We start from the raw sequence: 18,038 nt of genomic DNA on the forward strand, positions 1-18,038 counted from the left end.
AAAAAGGAGAAATTTGGACACAGAACCAGACACGTGCAGAGGGCAGGTGATGTGAAGATGTCCCGAGGAGACGGCCTCATGAAGATGTAGGCCTGGAGTGATGCACCCACAAGCCAAGGACACCTGAGCTACCCGAAGCCAGGGGAGAGCCCGGAAGCGGCCCTTCCCTAGCACCTTCAGGGGGAGCATGGCAGCCAACACCTTGATTTTGGACTTCCGAAACCTCCAGAACCGTGAGAGAATCCGTTCCTGGTGTTTACACCGCCCAGTCTGTCCACTGCATACCTGACTGTGCTGGGGGAGAACCTACAACTGCTTGAGGACCGTCCATTGCCTGGCTGCCTGTGTGCCCCTCGCAGGCCCCCTGCCTCCTTCTCCACCCCCAGCCGTCCATCCTGGCCTCACCTTTCCTGTGGCGCCATGCGACACGTACTTGGCTCCCTCCTGCTGGGCGATCTCCACCTGTCTGCGGGCAATGCAGGGCCTGGCGAGAGAGGTACCCAGGAGGTAGCGGTCCTCGTACAGTGCGCTGGACTGGATGGCGGGCCAGACGAACTCCTCCACAAACTCCTTGCTGACATCCTCGATGAACACCTATGGGGAGAGGAGCCCATGAGAGGGAGCCTTGGCAGGGACAGGATGCAGTCAGAAAGCAGAGTCCCAGGGGCCTCAAGTGGCCTGCATCTAAGGCAGACACTGTTAATGGATCCCAGGGCAAGCTGTACCTCCACTTTTCCTTCTGCATCTGTAGCAGACATCATAAATCAATCCAACATACACTGCAGTTACTCTCCCTCCTGCACTCATGGCAGACATTACTAATTGATCCTGATATACCATCCAGGTGAAACTGAATGTGCTCCTTAAATCCCTCCCAACATAGCATTCTGGGCCTGAGATGAAACAAGATCTAAATCTAAGATCTAAATCTAGATGTAATCCACAAAAGCCAGGGATTATTTTGTCCCGCAGGTGGCAGCTGGCAATATCTGGAGATAATTTTGGTTGTCATAACTGATGGGTTGTGGGGGTCATTCTGGCCTCTAGTGGGTAAAGGCCAGTGATGCTGCTAAACATCCTACAATGCACAGGACAGCCAGCCGCATGTCAATAGTGTCGAGGTTGAGAAACCCTAATCTAGAGGAATTATTCTCAAAATGTAGACCCCCTAGAGTTCCCCAGACCCTTTCAGGGAGACTGGAAACATTTTTTATGATACTCAGTTGATATTTGCCTTTTTCACTCTGTTGACATTCACACTGAATATGCAAAAGTGATGATGGGGGAAGGGGCTGGCACCTTAGCACAAATCAGGGCAGAGGCACCACACTCCTCAGAGACATGGTGTTCCTCACGCCTTGCTCTCACAGTGCAGATTTCTCTTAAGAGTGGTCTTGAAAATGCAGTAAAAAATGATTAACTTTTGTTATATCTCGACTCGAGTACAAGATGTGAAATATACACGAAGCATATCTGCTGCATTCACAAGTGAATTATTAGCTCAACTAGCCCCTCTTCTCATAGAACATCGTTCTTGAACAAAGGACCGACAGACAAGACAGGGTCAATGCAGACTTGGGTTTTTGGCCAACATTTTCATAAGAATGAAGTGACCCTATCACTTCAAGGAAAACTGAGAATTTGTTGCCAATGATAAAACTCAAGCTTTCCAGTAAAAGTTAGAATTATGGAAAACTTGTATCTGACACCGTGAACTTGACAGCTTCCTAATACTTCTGATGTGAGTTTTATCGCGTTTTATCGTGCTTCGCAGATATTGCGTTTCTTTTGTACTGTTAGCCTGTGTGAGCAGGGACCACGCTGGCCACGTTCACCTTATGGGCCTGCTCACCACATGATTAGATGCTCAATCAATGCACTGATTCTGTTGAATGGATGGAAGGATGGGTGGATGGACAGAGAGCTAGGAGGGATGGACAGGTAGATGGATGAGGGAGTGGATGTGTGAATGGACAGCGAGATAAGGGAGGGACGAGCAGGCGGATGGATGGATGAGGAAAGACAGATGGATGGGGAGGTCGGCTGGGAGGTGACTGGGTAGAAGAGTGGCTGCGGGAGACCAGAAGATGATGCCCTTTACACACCAAAAGCAGAAGGAATTGACCTTACACTCCCGGAAGCAAGAGGACCAGCTGGAAGGCATGGAGGAGACAAGGAGCTCTGGGACAGGAGCCCCCACAGCTGCCTCCACCAGGTCAAATCCCATTTCCAGCCCCAAACCCTGCCTCCCGCTTGGTACCTTTTTAGCCCCAAGCTTCAGCGCCTTCTTCCTGGCTTCCTCAAAGTCTTCCTTCTGGCCGATGTTGGCCTGAGGAACAGAAGCAGAGAGGACCCATCAACCCAGGGGCAGAAAGAAGAGCTGAGAAGAATGTTCCCCCCCCACCCCGGGCCCCTCCCCTACCCTGGGGTGAGCCCTGGGCGAGTGCGCGTTTCACACACAACAGCCCTCAGATGGTGGTGGTTTCCACTGGATCGCCCGAGGTCAGAGTAGGAAGGAGAAAGGGCGCGAACCAGGGTCTGGAGAAGCTGTAACACTCTCCAGAGCTAATACCTGGTTGAAGGACGGGCCGAGCCTGGCCCTGTGCACCCAGGCTGCTAGGTTGCAACATTTGCTGTCACTGCCTTGGAGGTCTAAGGCTTCCCTTGAACCCGTTTAACTCTTCCCCCAATTCCCCCAAAGTCAGTACAAAGGTTGGATAGTCAGCAGCTGCCCGACTCTCAGCTCCCTTCCCCAGCCAAGTGCAGCGACTTGACTGTCCCAGGGCGCCTGAGCCGGCTCGAGGCTGAGGCCTGGGCTACGGGCACCCAGCTGTCCCCCTGCTGGAGCCCAGCCTCCCGTTCCGACGGCCCCATCTAGACACGGGCATTTTTTTCTGCTGGCTGCACTCTGGCCTCCTGCCTAGATGTTGGCCCTGGCTTCTGCTTAACAGACTCTGGAATCTTCCCAGAGTCCAGCTGCAGGTGCTTTCCTGGGGTCACTCAGCTTTGAAATCTGCCTGGGGGGAGCCCGGGATCTGGACGGCCCAGCGCTGCTGCTGATGACAGGGTGCACACACCCCAGGCTCTCTCTCAGCAGGCAACTGTGAGCCAGGCACCTCCCCTCCCCCACCTGCGGGACACGGGGTCAGCACCGTTACGGATGGTAGATTGACTTCAACTGCAAAGCAAACGGTTCTTGACAACAGCTGAACTTTTCCTGTCCAGAGTGCCATCCTCACTTCCTCTGCAAAGAGAAGCTTCTCTCCTGGGACCTCTTTCCACAGGGATGGGTGAGAGCACATCACGTCACCTGCTCACCGTAGGGACGAGCCCTCCGAGACACAGCCGTACTGACAAATGCATGGTGGGCGGGGACTCAGGCCAGTCAATGAGAGTCCCCCCCTGGCCCTTCTGTCAGGAAGGAAGAAGCTTCCTTCCGCAGGAAGCTCTCCTTTCTCTGGGAAAACTTGGGTATGATGATGTGAGCCTTGCCTGCCCTGTGGAGAGGCCAAGAATGAAGCCAAGCAGAGATGGAGGCAGATCTGGACAAGCACCTGGATCCAGCCTTGCCTGAAGCCATTATACCCCTGGCCTTCTCAGTTATATGAAGAACTGTATTAGTTTGGTTTTCTTTTTTGTTTACTTTTGGTTTTGTTTGGTTTAAGCTGGGTTTCTAGAATTTGCACAGTCATATGGAGAAAGATTCAGAGGTTATGTCCAGGTTTATCAGAAGTTGAGCTGGTTTAACTAGGGATGTCTGCTGTGGACCCTGGATGGGGGATGGCGTCGTACATAACCTATGGCCCGTGACCTATCTGCTATCCCAGAATTAGGTGATCTCCGAGGGCTCGTCTAGTTTAGCCAGTGTAGGACCCTACACTCTTTGCTGAATTACTGAGGGCTTTGGGAAAGGGGAAGATTGTATGCCTTCTCGTGGCCTTCAGCAGATCCAAGCCCTTGGTCCCTCTCAGGCAGGCTGGCCCAGCAGCTCTGCCACGCTCACTCCTGTGCCCCCGTCCAGTTACTCGCATGGAGACTCGGCCTCCTCCGTGATCTGGGGGGGCATCTCAGACCTGGGGGACTTCCAAGGTGTTCACTCGACAGATGAAGAGAAAGAGGCAGTAAATTAGAAGCATTTTCCTACAGTTCAAGACAGGCTTAGAGAGGGGGAGCTGGGCTTGGATGAGTGACAATGGGCAGGTGGGCAGGCTGGATGGACAGCAGGGACGACAGTAGAAAGACACACATGCCAGGCGCCCCCTCACCAGGTAGGCAATGACGTCATAGCCCTGCTCCTTCAGCCACACGAGGATGCAGGAGGTGTCCAGGCCCCCGCTGTAGGCCAGAACCACGGAGCCTTTGCCGGACATCTCGTCTGGAGGGAGGAGACGAGGAAGAATGTGAGTGACCCAGAGCCAGCCCTGCCCCCTCCCCGTCTGCCAGCCCCTCCCGACAGCTCCCTTCTGGCCTGTCCCCCAGCCCCGACCTCGGCCTTGGGCAGTCTTATCCCCTGGACAGGCCACCACCGTAAGGTGTGAAACAGGATGTTCGTCTGACATCAGGACCAGCTGAGGAGCTGTTCCTTCCGGCAGCCTCACGCCTTCCACCCCCGACACCCTCTCAGGGGACCCACACACACCACGCTGGGGCCTGGCAGGTGGAGGCATGTCTTGGAGCCAGTTCCCCACCAGCTACAGAAGACGACAGGGTCAAGGTCAAGACGCGAAGGGTTCACAGCATCAGGGGACTTGGGAGAGGCCATGGCCCTGAGGCTCGGCCAGCCCATGCATCTCCAGCCAGAACTGCTCCTTGCTAGGCTAGGCCAGTGCGAGGGAGGCATGGCCCTGGGGGACTCGTATAGATCACCCTGCACCCCGACTATGACCGCATGAGGTAGGAGCTATCATGCATGTCGGGGCAGCAGAGACTGGGGCTCAGAGAGGTCAGTGGCCAGCTCGAGGTCACAGAGCACGTGTCTGTGTCCGGCTCCAGAACCTGGGTTCTTCCCAGCATGCAGGGCTGCCTCCCAGCTCTACAGGGAATAGGATGCCCCCCTGGACCTCTCCCACCTGGGCCCCAGTGAACCTTCACACAATGGGACTTCAGGCTCTTTTTAAAAGCAAGTACCTCTGAGAGGGGAAACACAAGAGACCCCAAACACCTCAATGAACTCAGCTCCAAAATGATTGGTTGGGAGGAGCTCAGAGACCAACTTCCCCACGTGCAGAGGGAAACTGAGGACCAGAGGAGGAAGGTAACCAGGACGTACAGATGGTAGATCTGTCCTTCTGCAGCAGGACAGATGTGTCCCACGCTATCCCTCCCTTTCTTCAGCTACACTGAAGCTTCCAGAAGGCACCAGGGCTTCCTCACTCCTTGCCTTTGCAGCCACTGTTCCTTCAACCCAGAAGGCTCTCCCTGAACCCTCGGGCTGCATCAGGCCCTGCCTCCCCTGCACTCTCCACATGGCCCTGAGAGTAGATGCTGTTATGCGCCCACTTTGCTGAAGAGGAGACCGAGGGTCAGAGAGGCGAGGTCACTGGCTTGAGGTCCTATGGTCAGCAGGTGGCAGGGCCAGACTTGGATCCAGTCCATCTGTCTCCAGCCTCCTTGGACATGGCCCCAGCATCCTGCATTTCCTGGGTGTGTGCTGTGTCTGGTGGGAGCATTTGCACTGGAGACTGACCAAAGTCAGGGTCCTTAATAGAATCTATTATTCTATTCTATTCTAATCTATTATATCTATTCTAAGGCTGTGGACATCACTGCACAGATCCATGTGGTCCTCATCCAGAAGGGCCTCTCCCCAGGGATGCAGGCTCCTGTATACTGAAGGCTTCTCGTGTGCCTGGAGGTTTAGAGGCAAAGTGGTCACCCAGACCTTTGCAGTAGAACCCAGCCCAACGGAGGGACAAGAACACATCCTATGTGCTGTCTCCAGCATGTCACCAGGCCACCTGCCAGCCAGTCCCAGGGCTCACAGGTCTTTACTGCCCTTTGGACTTGGAAGGGGAAACACCTCAAGGAACAGTGAGGTTGGGGGCAGTTCTGATGGATGTATGTCCACAATTCCCCCCTTCAGTGGGCATTTGGCCACCTGCCAGGCTGTCCCAGGCCAGCTGGGGCCAGCAGACATGCCCATGGCAACCGCAGCCAGGCAACAGGCCATCCAGGATGGAGGGGAGGAGGTGGGAGGGAGGCAGGAAGGACTCAAGGTAGGAAATGCCTGGGGCTGAAGGTGTGGGTTGCGGGCTTCCAGAATCTGTCTTGATGGCTCAGCGAACCACCCTGCAAATGCAGGCAGCTGGGTGACACCAGAGGCCATGAACCCAGCCTACCCAGCCCCTGGACTCCCCTTTGGGCAGCCTCGCTGAGTGGGGAGACTCAGGACCCCCAGAGCCCCGTCCAGCGACCTGCTGCAGTGTGCGTGCTCCCAGCCGTGTGTTCGTGTGCGAAGGGGCTGGTGGTGTGGTCGGGTGGGGGGTGTAATGTTGCATATTTGTGAAGCTCTATTGAGATATAACTGACATGCAATAAACTGCCTATCTCTAAAGCGTACAATTTAGTAAGTTTCGGCATATGTATCTACAGCCAGGAAATCATCACCACAATCAAGATAATGAAGGCAGGTATCCATTACAAGCTGAGCCCTCCATTTGTGTTATCCCCAGTTTAGAGACAGGGAAACTGAGGCTCAGGTTAAGGAACTTGCTCAAGGCCTTGCTTGGCTGGTGAGTGGTAGAGCCAGGATTCAAACCCAGATCAGCTAGACTCCTAAGTACGAGGCTTCCCCTCTCTGAAGGTGCAAGGAAGGGGATCCCTGGGACAAGGTGCGGTCTGGGAAGCCACGGGTGGCTCAGCCACCCTGGAGTGACAGGGAGAGACGATGTGGGCCCAAGAGTCACCCCTGCTGTGCCACCTCCCAAAGGCCCTGGAGCCAGAGGAGGGGCACCGGAGTGGGGGAGGTGCAGCTCCATGGAAACAGACCTCCTGGGCCTGCCCTGTTCTGCCTCAGTGATCCCCTGTGCCTGAGGTATGGCCCATCACAGCACAGTCACAATGTATTCTAAGTGCCCCCCGCTGCCCACTGTGAGCTCTGTGGGGACAGGGACCGTCTCTCAGCGCCTGGCACATGGCAGGCACTCAGAGAAAGGCTGCTGATCCTGCGGCCTGGAAGTCAGCTCCTCACCTATAAAAAGAGAGGGTTACAATCCCCTCCAAGTCTGGAATTCCATGCATGTCCTCATCCGGAAACTTGTGAGCCCCTCCTGCCTGCCAGGCCCCATGCATGCACGGCTACAGAGGGCCTCAGCCTCTGGGTCTGAGAAACGTGATGGAACGGGTGCACCCAGGAGCGTGTGCCTGAGTGCGGGGGTGTGTGTGGGGGGGGGGGGGGGGGTGTGCGCGTGGCGTTTGAGTCTGCGTGTGCACGTCCAGAGATTAGCTGGGCAGGTGGGCCGAGACAGTGACATAACCTGACGCTGGCATTGCCCCGCCCTTCCTGGCGAAGCTCCCTCCTCCCTCAGCCAGTGAGGTCCCGGCAGACTACGTGGGGCAAAAACTAAAGGAAGCTGAGGCCTCAATTTGGGGGAGGGAGAGTGGAAGAGACTCGGGGCAGAGCACAGTGGCTGCGTCCTCCAGACCTGGGTTCAAGCAGCTTCAGCTGCTCACGGGCAAAACGGGAGCAAGAACAGCCCATCCCTCCACAGGGCGACCGTGGATTCCGTGAGATTCCAGGAGGAGCCCAGAGCTGGGTACCACACCTGTGCCCACCAAACTCTCCTCACCACTGGGTCCTGGCTGGCCTTGGGCAAGCCCCTCACTCTCTAGGCGTCAATATCGCCGCCTGCACAACAACCTGAAAGCCTGAAAGCCCTTCTGGTTCTGACACCCCAGGACACCGGGCTTCCTGCCTGAGGACTCGGCCTCCCCCAGCCCAGGGGGGCTGGACTCCCGGGGCTCTGGGGCTCCTGAGTCTCGGCCTCCCCCAGCCCCAGCCTTGCCGCCACCCCACCCTCCATGAAGGGCGCAGGGCAGGTGCCCCAGCCCCCAGGCACATGACCACTGCCAAGAACATTCATGCCCCCAGCTCCCGGAGCCAGCCCAGACATCCTGCTCCAGAAGAGGGACACCTGGGAAGGGAAGAAGAGGGCCTCATGCCAAGATGCCTGCCAGCCTGGCCTTAGCTGGCAAGGCAGCAGGCATTCTCCAGTGCCCCCGCCAGAGCCATCCCGCCAGCTCCCAGTGAACGTGCCAGGCCAGCCCGGGCAGTTGCTCAGCACTAAGAGAATTCATGCGGCTCTAAAACGTCAAAGCTAGAAGGATGACAAGAGCAGTTACTATGTGTAGTGCCACACGTGCATAATTTCAAGGCGAGGACTGTTATTACCACCTATTTACAGATGATGAACCCGAGGCTCAGAAAAGTTAGTGACTTGCCCAGGTCTCAAGCTAGTGGATGGAAGTGCTGGGATAGAAACCCAGGCTGACTGCAGACCACCTGCTCTTTACTGCTCTCTGCCCTACACTCTCTGGTCTCTAGGAGACCACAGACTGTCTCCCCCTCCCATTACTTGTCTGCCAGAAGACAAAATCCTCCACGAACCATCACCAGTCAGTATTGTTTCTCTGTGCTGCAGCAACACGAATGTTCCCCTGGAACCCCTGCCCTCCCATTCTAACTCAGTCGAGCTGAGTTCATTACAGTTTCTAAAAAGCCTAGCTCCACCAAGGCCATAGAATTCTCCCTGACTTAGGGGTTTGCTCATTTTGGGACTGCAACTCTTATCCTTCTGCTACCCTCATTCGTGTCTGATAGAGCTCGGGGGCAAATCCACACTTTGACCAGGAGGTCAAAGTGTCAGGATTCAGCCTGAACATTTACTTTCCTGACACTCTCAGCTCATTTCATCTGCATACTTGGTGAGACACAGAGGAAGGATTTCTGTGTCTGATGAGAAAGCTGAGGGCAGCAGGGGTGCTCTAGGCTACATACTGAGCTGGCTCTCAGCTTCAAGCTCCTGGGGCCTGAGATTCAAATCAGGAACGCCAGGCACTCTTCGGGACACCAGCACTCCAGCAAACTTCCTCTGCCCACGGTACGGGGGGGTCCTTTGGGAGTGCCTTGGCTTAGGAAGATTGGGTCTCCATGTCCTGAGGTAGGAGGTAGGAAGACTAAGTGGGACCTCACCAGGCCCCAGCGACAGGCACTTAAACCCTTTCCAGAGCATTTGGTTATGGAAGAAAGCCTGAGTTCATTCATTTGTTTACTATATTGAAATGCCTATGGGTGCCTGGCCTATCCCAAGTCTGGGGAGGGCGTCTGCCCCACAGGAAGGAGCCAAGACCTGGTAGATCAACTTTGCCCAAAGTGTTTCAGCAGAAATCAGAGCCTTAGACCTTGAATTCCAGAGGTTATCTCTCTCCCGCATGGACGCCCGCAGGAAAGGCGCTCGCTTCAGAGGCTGTGCGCTCAGCTTTCGGATGAAGGCATCTGGCTGTCTTGGCTTGCCCCTCCCAGGACCCACGGGACGGAAGATGAGATGGGGCATGGGAAAGTGCTGGCACAGCAGGTGAGTCTGGGCCTGGCCCCCCCCGCAAGTCAGGCTCCTGGGGCCCTGGGCCAGGGAAACGGTTACCGTCAGAGCCAACTGACCACACAAGCCCAGGGGAGGCAGGCAGCTGATGGGGGCACCTGTGGGTACTCAGGGGGGCTCAGACTGTGCTGAGTGGGGGCCTCCCTCCACCCCATCCTGTGCCTGGCCTGGGGTCTAGGCGCTCAGCCGGAAGCATTCACCACTCATTCACGAGCACTCAGCAGGGCCAGAATTACTTCTCAGCATAACGCACAGCACAGGTGGCTCCACTGGGACAGGACCCCCTGCCCTGGCTCTGAGACGGGGATGGGTTGGGGGAGGGAGTGTAGAATGGAGACTCCTCCAGTTCCTATCCAGTTCCCATGCCCTTTGTGGCTGTTTCTGCCTCTACTGTCTCCCTCCCCCACCAGAACCTAAGACAGGAGGGCAGGGACCCTGTCTCCCGTTCTGAACGCCCAGCATGGTAGCACCCGGTGAGTCACCCCCCAGACACAGGGAGTGAACGGACCCAGGCACCCTTCTCAACAGTATACATCCCCTTACTGTTTCCTGAGCCCTGAGCCTGTGCCAGCCATGACGAACGGAGAAACTGAGGCTTAGGACTCTGGGAGACTGACCCGAAGGCTCACCCAGTTGTGGAGTTGTGGCCTGCCTTCCGGGCTGGGGTCTGCGGGCCTCCAGAACCTGCCCCCTTCCGTCACCAGCCTGGGCGTGGCGGGGAGGGATCAAAGCCCAGGGCCGATTTGATCCATCCCTGGGGAAAGGACAGGTTTGCTCCTGCCCGGGATGTGCAGCCAGACCGCGCTGCTCTCGGGAGGAGACGCCCCACTTTGCAGAGAGCGGCACTGAGGCGGCCAGGTCACGGGGCCTCCTCAGGAAGAGCCCTGGCGGGATGGGAGAGGAGCTTCCTGCATTTCACAGAGACTCTCCTTCCCTGGAGGGCGAGGCCGCCCCAGGGGCCAAAGGCAACAGGCATCAGGACGGCTGACATTTCCTGACGAGCGGTGCCTCCCACAGGCCAGTGCCGGCCGGAAACCGGGCACCGCGGCCAGGCGAGGCCCCCGCCCCACCGGCCAGAGAACGCAGAGCCCTTTCAGCAGGCAGAGCCGCGCGACCGACGCCCCCTGCAGGGGAGGGAGCCCAGCCACACCCAGGGCCCCGGCGTGGGCCGCCCGGAGCCCGGGGGAAACTGAGGCTGGGGCTGTGGGAGGGGCCGGGATGCCCAAGCCCCGGGGGCGCGCGAGGCGCGGGCGCGAGCGGAGGAAAAGAGGCGGAGACAGAGACCAGGGCCAGAGAGGGGCCGAGAGAATCGGGAACCTCACACCCTCCGGGGTCCCAAGGTCTCCATTTGTGGGGCTCGCGGCAAACGGGAAATTGGATCGGAGAAGGAAAACCCAGAAAGGACCTCGGCCCGCAAAGGTGACAAGTAACCCGACCTGCCCCTCAGACCCCCGGCCTCGCGCCCCGGCCCCCTCTCCGCGGCCCAAGGGAGCCAGGAATCCGGCCGCCAAGCGTTTGAGCAACAGGAGTCCGGGCGTCGGCCCCCTGCCCGCCCGTCCAGGTCCGAGCCCGGGGCGCGCGGTCCCCTCCTCCTCCTCGTTCTCGGTGGGGTCCGGGCAGAGGGCGACCGAGGCTGGGGGCGTGGGAAGGGGACCCCTTACCGGGAGGCAGGCGGCGGCGCAGGGCTGGTTGCGGCGCGCATGCCGGGTTATAAGCACGGGCCAGAGGGCAGGGCCGGGGCCGGGGACAAGTCGGAGGGAGAGAGCGGCAGACCCCGCCCCCGCCCCCGGGCCCGGCCCCCTCGCGGAGCGGCTCAGCGTTCGCGGCCACCGGCGCGGGGTCGCGGCCGGGCCTTTCCCTCCCTCCTCGCCCCTCCCCCTTCCCTCCTTCCCTCCCGCCCGCCCAGCTGCCGACACACCCTCCCGGCCGCTCCCCCGCCCTGGCCGCAGGGGCTGGCGGCTCCCCTGCGCGCGGTAGTGGCTGGAATCCTCGCGACTGACCGGGCGACAAGCCCTCCTGCCGGACTTGCCGCCTGGCCCGTGGGGAACGCTCGAGCGCTTCGCCGTGGGAGTGGAAAAAAGTCCCTTAGGCTCGTGAGTCTCATGCCCATTTTTGTCTCGTGGTGGCCTTTCTACAGACCTCAAAGCCCCTCCCTTCCCCCCTCTCTAGTCCCCGTGAGCCGGAGCCCATTGTATTGGTGAGAAAACTGAGGTGGAGGTGGCCCTAGAAGGTCGGGGTTTCATCCCTCAGTCCAGGGCTGGTTCCTGGCTGTCTCCCCGGAGCCTGGCACCTGACCAAACTCCCGAGGGCACCCAGTAAATAGTGAATAGAAGACTGGCCCACTGCTAACCCATTGAACAGCAGGGAAAATTGAGGTTCACAAAATAAACGGGGAGTTGTGTCCCCAGTCTGGCCTCCAGAAGTTTCTGTGTCAGAAGTTTTCCAGCCTGGTTTATAGGCCCCCAAAGCACCGATCACTGCAACCACAACGCAGTAAAACAGCTGGTCCCAACCCGTCCGAGGCAACGCCTTGGTTAGGACTGACCCCCAGAGGGCAGCTTCCCAAATCCTCCCAGCCCTGAACCCGCCCTGGAGGTGGGAGCCCTGAGGCAGCCCTGCCAGGTTAGCCATCCGGCCATCATGGAAAAGACGTAGGAGTGTAGCTTACGGTAAGGAGGCAGCCCTGTCCCAGGCCCCTTCCTGCAACCAAGAAGCAGCCAGAGAAGGGGAGCCTCTGCAGAGAGGGGTGAAGGCTGCCGGTCTAGTCACTCTTGGTCCTTGGGCCCCCCGGCCCCCTGTCCCACTCCCCACACTCCCGTCCAGTCACTCAAGCACCTCGGCCAGATGGCTAGCTGTGAGTCCTTCAGGAGGGAGAAAGCATCAAACCAACTTAAAAGCAAAGCCTCAGCTTCCTATGAGCCCCCCAACCTCTGGCACCCAAGCCCCAGAAGTGGCCGTGATGGCAAGGGGGCCCCTGTGAGCCCAGTGGGGCTGGGTGACTGCGGTGACTTGAGTCACCTTCCCGCGGGAGGTTGGGATGGTGGCTGAACCCCCTTAGCCCCACTCACTGGGCCACCTCGGAGCCTCGCAGAGCCGCCCCTGGCCTTCCACGCTAGCAGCGGGCGAGTGAGGAGTAGCCACAAAACAACACGCCCTCAGGGGTCACTGACCAGGGATCGAACCCATGCCCCCTGCAGTGGAAGCCCGGAGTCCTAACCACTGGACCACCAGGGAAGCCCCTCTGCCCTGTCTTTAAGTGTCCATCCCCTGACTTTGTGCTCTGTCCTCGTTTCTTCCTCTAAGATGTCACTGCCCTTCGAGAAAGTTGGGGAAGGCATGGATGGAGAGGGGCCACCTCCTTGGACTTACTGCAGAGGAAGTGGAGAGGGAACCTGGGGCAGGAAGACCTAATGTTCTCCCAAGCTCCCCAAAGTCATGGTGGCGGCCCCAGAGAGATTCGCCGTTACCCAGACCTTAGGAAGAGGGTGGGGTGAGGGCTGAGCCCCTCCAGTCTAGGATGGATGGGTGGGGGGCATGGGGTGGAAGAAGAGGTAAGGTCAGCATTCCCTAGGATGTCTGGTTGGATCTGGGCCATAACCACAGCCCTCACGGTTATCACTAAACACTCTTTTATGCTTACGTTCATTTGATTTTCACGACTACCCTGTATGAAGTCGCTATTATTATCATCCCCATTTTACAGACAGGAACCTGCAGCTCAGAGAGAGGGTGTATCTTCCCCAAGGCCATACAGCCATACAGCATGTAACCCAGGGTCTGGAGCTCTAGCCCAAACCCTCTACTCTAGCTCAGGCTTAAATTGAATTGGTGGAGGAGCCAGAGCCTCAGTCCCAGGGCCACAGGCTGTGGGGACCTTTACTCCCTGCTGCAGAAATGGCTCCAGCCCAGAGGACTGTCCCTTCCTGATGCATAGGCACTGGTTACGTGAGGAGCAGTGAGGTCACAGCTCTCCTGAGAGGAAAACAGGCCCAACTGCCAGCAGGGGCCCTGCCCACTGGGCATCAGGGTGGATAGTTGCCCGGGGGCACAGATCAAGGTGACAGGAGACTGAACTTGGATGGTTCATTTTTTCCCCATATCGGTTCCCCATGGTTCTAGCAACATTAGTTGGAGACTTTTCTCTCCCCATTGAACTGTGTTGGCACCTTTGTTGAAAATTAATTGTCCATGTAAGTGTTGGTCGATTTCTGGATTCCCTCTTCTGTTCCACTATTTATTTATCCTAATGCCAATACCACACCATCTTGATTGCTATAGCTTTAGGGTAAGGCTCGAAGTCAGATAGTATAGATCTTCCAACTTTGTTCTGTTTCAAAACTATTTTAGCTATTCCAGGTCCTTTGCATTTCCATACAAATAGTAGGAACAGCTTGTCTGTTTATATAAAAAGCCTGCTGGGATTTTGATTGGGGATTGCAATAAATCTATATATCAGCTAGGGGAGAATGGACATCTCAACAATATTGAGTTTTTCAATCCACGATCATGGTATATCTCTCCATTTATTTATATCTTCATAAATTTCCCAACATTAAAAAATACCAAAACTTAAAGCCGTTTATTCAAAAGAATTAATTGCTGTTTATATGAGCAATGAGAAAGAAACTCAGGTCAGTCTACATCTTGAGATGGTCTTCATTTGTGGTGAATTCCATATGTGCTTTAGATCAGAAGTGTATCTCTGAGATAATGTTGAAATGTAGCAAGTGTCAAAAAACAGCTCCTTATTTGACATGAAATCACAGGTGAGAATCTTTCAAGGATATAGACCAGCAGGACCCAGAGCTACAAGAGCTAGAGTTTCAAAGGTCCCCGCTGAGGGCTTCGCTGGTGGCACAGCGGTTAAGAATCTGCCTGCTAATGCAGGGGACACGGGTTCGATCCCTGGTCTGAGAAGATCCCACATGCTGCAGAGCAACTAAACCTGTGCTCCACAACTACTGAGCCTGTGCTCTAGAGCCCACGAGTCACAACTACTGAGGCCGGGTGCCACGACTACTGAAGCCTGCGTGCCTAGACCCCATGCTCTGCAACAAGAGAAGCCACCCAATGAGAAGCCCGCGTACCGCAACGAAGAGTAGCCCCGCTCGCCGCAACTACAGAAAAGCCTGCGCGCAGCAACAAAGACCCAACGCAGCCAAAAATAAAAATAAATAAATAAATTTATTTTTTAAAAAACCAGAAGGTCCCTGCTGAGCATCTTTTCATGTGTTTGTTGGCCATCTGTATGTCTTCTTGGGAAAAATGTCTATTTAGGTCTTCCACCCCTTTTTTTGATTAGGTTGTTTGTTTTTTTGATATTGAGCTGCATGAGCTGTTTGTATATTTTGGAAATTAGTCCCTTGTCAGTTGCTTCATTTGTAAATATTTTCTCCTCGTCTGAGGGTTGTATTTACCTTTTGTTTATGGTTTCCTTTGCTGTGCAAAAGCTTTTAAGTTTAATTAGGTCCCATTTGTTTATTTTTGTTTTTATTTTCATTACTCTAGCGGTGGATCAAAAAAGATCTTGCTGTGATTTATGTCAAAGAGTGTTCTGCCTCTATTTTCCTCTAAGAGTTTTATAGTATCCAGCCTTACATTTAGGTCTTTAATCCATTTTGAGTTTATTTTTGCGTATGGTGTCAGGGAGTGTTCTAACTTCATTCTTTTACATGTGGCTATCCGGTTTTCCCAGCACCACTTATTGAAGAGACTGTCTTTTCTCCATTGTATATTCTTGCCTCCTTGGTCATAGATTAGCTGGCCATAGGTGCGTGGGTTTATCTCTGGACTTTCTATCCTGTTCCATTGATCTACATTTCTGTAAATCAAAACTACAATGAAGTATCACCCCACACCCGTCAGAATGGCCATCATCAAAAAACCTACAAACAATAAATGCTGGAGAAGGTGTGGAGAAAAGGGAACCCTCCTACACTGTTGTCGGGAATGTAAATTGGTACGGCCACTATGGAGAACATTATGGAGGGGGCGGTCCTTAAAAAAACTAAAAACAGAGCTACCATATGACCCAGCAATTCCACTCCTAAGCATATATCTGGAGAAAACCAGACTTTGAAAGGATGCATGCACCCCGATGTTCATTGCAGCACTATTTACAATAGCCAGGACATGGAAGCAACCTAAATGTCTATTGACAGAGGAATGGATAAAGATGTGGTACATATATACAATGGACTATTACTCAACCATGAAAAGGAATGGAATAGTGGCATTTGTAGAGATGTGGATGGACCTAGAGATTGTCATACAGAGTGAAGTAAGTCAGAAAGAGGAAAACAAATATCATATAATATCGCTTACATGTGGAATCTAGAAAAATGGTACAGATGAACTTATTTGCAAAGCAGTAATAGAGTCACAGATGTAGAGAAACAAACTTATAGTTACCAAGGGGGGAAGGAGAGTTGGGATGAATTGGGAGATTGGGATTGACATATACACACTACTATGTATAAAATAGATAACTAATGAAAACCTACTGAATAGCACAGGGAACTCTACTCAATGCTCTGTGGTGACCTAAATGGGAAGGAAATCTAAAAAAGAGTGGATGTATGTATACGTATAGCTGATTCACTTTGCTGCACAGCAGAAACTAACACAACATTGTAAAGCAACTATACTCCAATAAAAATTAATTTAAAAAAAAAAGGTCCCTGCTGGTGATTGGGGGTTGTAAATGGACTAGGCGAGAGTAGACGTGTTCCATTTGGGAAAGAATGTGTGGCTATTAGGGGAAAGGGCTGGGATCTGTGGCATCAGTGTGAACAGGTCACCTCTTGTGCTAGAAGAGATAGGGCTTCTTGGGGTCACAGGTATGGCTGCTCCAGAGCCCAGCTTTGAGATGGATATTTATTGGACACCTTGGATGACTTGCCAGGTGGAAGCCTATTCTCAGGCAAATGCCCAAGTCTTTTATTTAGAGAAGACGAAGACCTGGCATGTGGGGCATCTCTGATGGGTGGTACAAATGTCCTCATTTTCAATAGGAGTGCCGAAAGATCCATCTTGACTCAGATGTCTAAGCAATGTTTTATAGTTTTCAGTGTACAGGTCTTGCTTATCTTTCATTAAATTTATTTCTAAGTATTTTAAGTTTTTTGATACTATTGTAAATAATATTTTAAATTTTATTTTCCATTCAGTTGTTGCTAATATATAGAAACACAACTGATTTTTGTTTACTGGCCTTATCTTCTGCACTTGCTAAATTTGCTGATTAATTCTAGTAGATTTTTGTAAATACCTTAGGGGTTTCTATACAGACAATAATGTTGACTGTGAATAGGGACAGTTTTACTCTTTCCCTGTATTATCTTTGTGCCTTTTTTCTTGCCTTATTCCAATGGTGAGGACCCCAGTACAATGTTGAATAGAATTGGTGAGAGTGGATATCCTTGGCTTGTTCATGATCTTAGAGAATCATTCATTCAGTCTTTCACCATTAAGTATGATGTTAGTTGTAGGTTTTTTTTGTTTGTTTGTTTGTTTTGTTTGTTTGCGGTACGCGGGCCTCTCACTGTTGCGGCCTCTCCCGTTGCAGAGCACAGGCTCCGGACGCGCGGGCTCAGCGGCCATGGCTCACGGGCCCAGCCGCTCCGCGGCATGTGGGATCTTCCCGGACCGGGGCACGAACCCGCGTCCCCTGCATCGGCAGGTGGACTCTCAACCACTGCGCCACCAGGGAAGCCCTAGTTGTAGGTTTTTATTAGATGTTTTTCACAGGTGAAGAAGTTCACTTTTATGTTTTTGTCATGAGTAGGGGCTGAACTTTGTCAAATGTTTTTTTTTTTAATTAATTAATTAATTAATTTATGGCTGTGTTGGGTCTTCGTTTCTGTGCATGGGCTTTCTCTAGTTGTGGCAAGTGGGGGCCACTCTTCATCGCGGTGCGCGGGCCTCTCCTGTTGCGGAGCGCAGGCTCAGGAATTGTGGCTCACGGGCCCAGTTGCTCCGCGGCACATGGGATCTTCCCAGACCAGGGCTCAAACCCGTGTCCGCGGCATTGGCAGGCAGATTCTCAACCACTGCGCCACCAGGGAAGCCCCTGTCAAATGTTTTTTTCTGCATCTGTTGAGATGATATGATTTTCTCTTTATTCTGTAAATGTGGTAAATTACATTGCTTGATTTTCAGGTGTTGAACCAACCTTGCATTTCCAGACTAATTCTATCTCAATAAAGTTTGTTTTTAAGCAAAAAAAAAAAAAGAGAGACGGGAACTTTGAGTTAAAAGACACACAGAGGATGTAATCAATCATAACATGTAGACTTTACTTGGATCCTGGGGTTTTTTTTTTAAGCAAAAAAGAAATACCATCTTTATGAGCAATCGGAAGTTTGAACACTGACAGGATGCTTGATGATAGCAAAGATTATTGATGAGTTTTTGAATCTTTTTTTTTTTTTTTTTTTTTTT

General features: G+C 53.8%; 1 protein-coding gene across 1 annotated transcript in view; it reads right to left on the minus strand.

The window, feature by feature from the left end:
* The window catches only part of ASS1 (argininosuccinate synthase 1), a 26,206-nt gene extending 14,826 nt beyond the window's left edge, over nucleotides 1-11,380 (minus strand). The window contains exons 1-6 of the mRNA XM_028497383.2: nucleotides 11,258-11,380; nucleotides 10,226-10,350; nucleotides 4,266-4,375; nucleotides 2,261-2,329; nucleotides 406-594; nucleotides 111-213 (exon numbers count right to left, since the gene is read on the minus strand). Coding sequence (XP_028353184.1) covers nucleotides 111-213; nucleotides 406-594; nucleotides 2,261-2,329; nucleotides 4,266-4,375; nucleotides 10,226-10,350; nucleotides 11,258-11,298 — 637 coding nt within the window. The 5' untranslated portion in view covers nucleotides 11,299-11,380. The remainder of the gene's footprint in view (nucleotides 1-110; nucleotides 214-405; nucleotides 595-2,260; nucleotides 2,330-4,265; nucleotides 4,376-10,225; nucleotides 10,351-11,257) is intronic.
* Nucleotides 11,381-18,038: the final 6,658 nt, after the last annotated feature.

Source organism: Physeter macrocephalus, chromosome 13, assembly GCF_002837175.3.
Source record: "Physeter macrocephalus isolate SW-GA chromosome 13, ASM283717v5, whole genome shotgun sequence".
NCBI lineage: Eukaryota > Metazoa > Chordata > Mammalia > Artiodactyla > Physeteridae > Physeter > Physeter macrocephalus.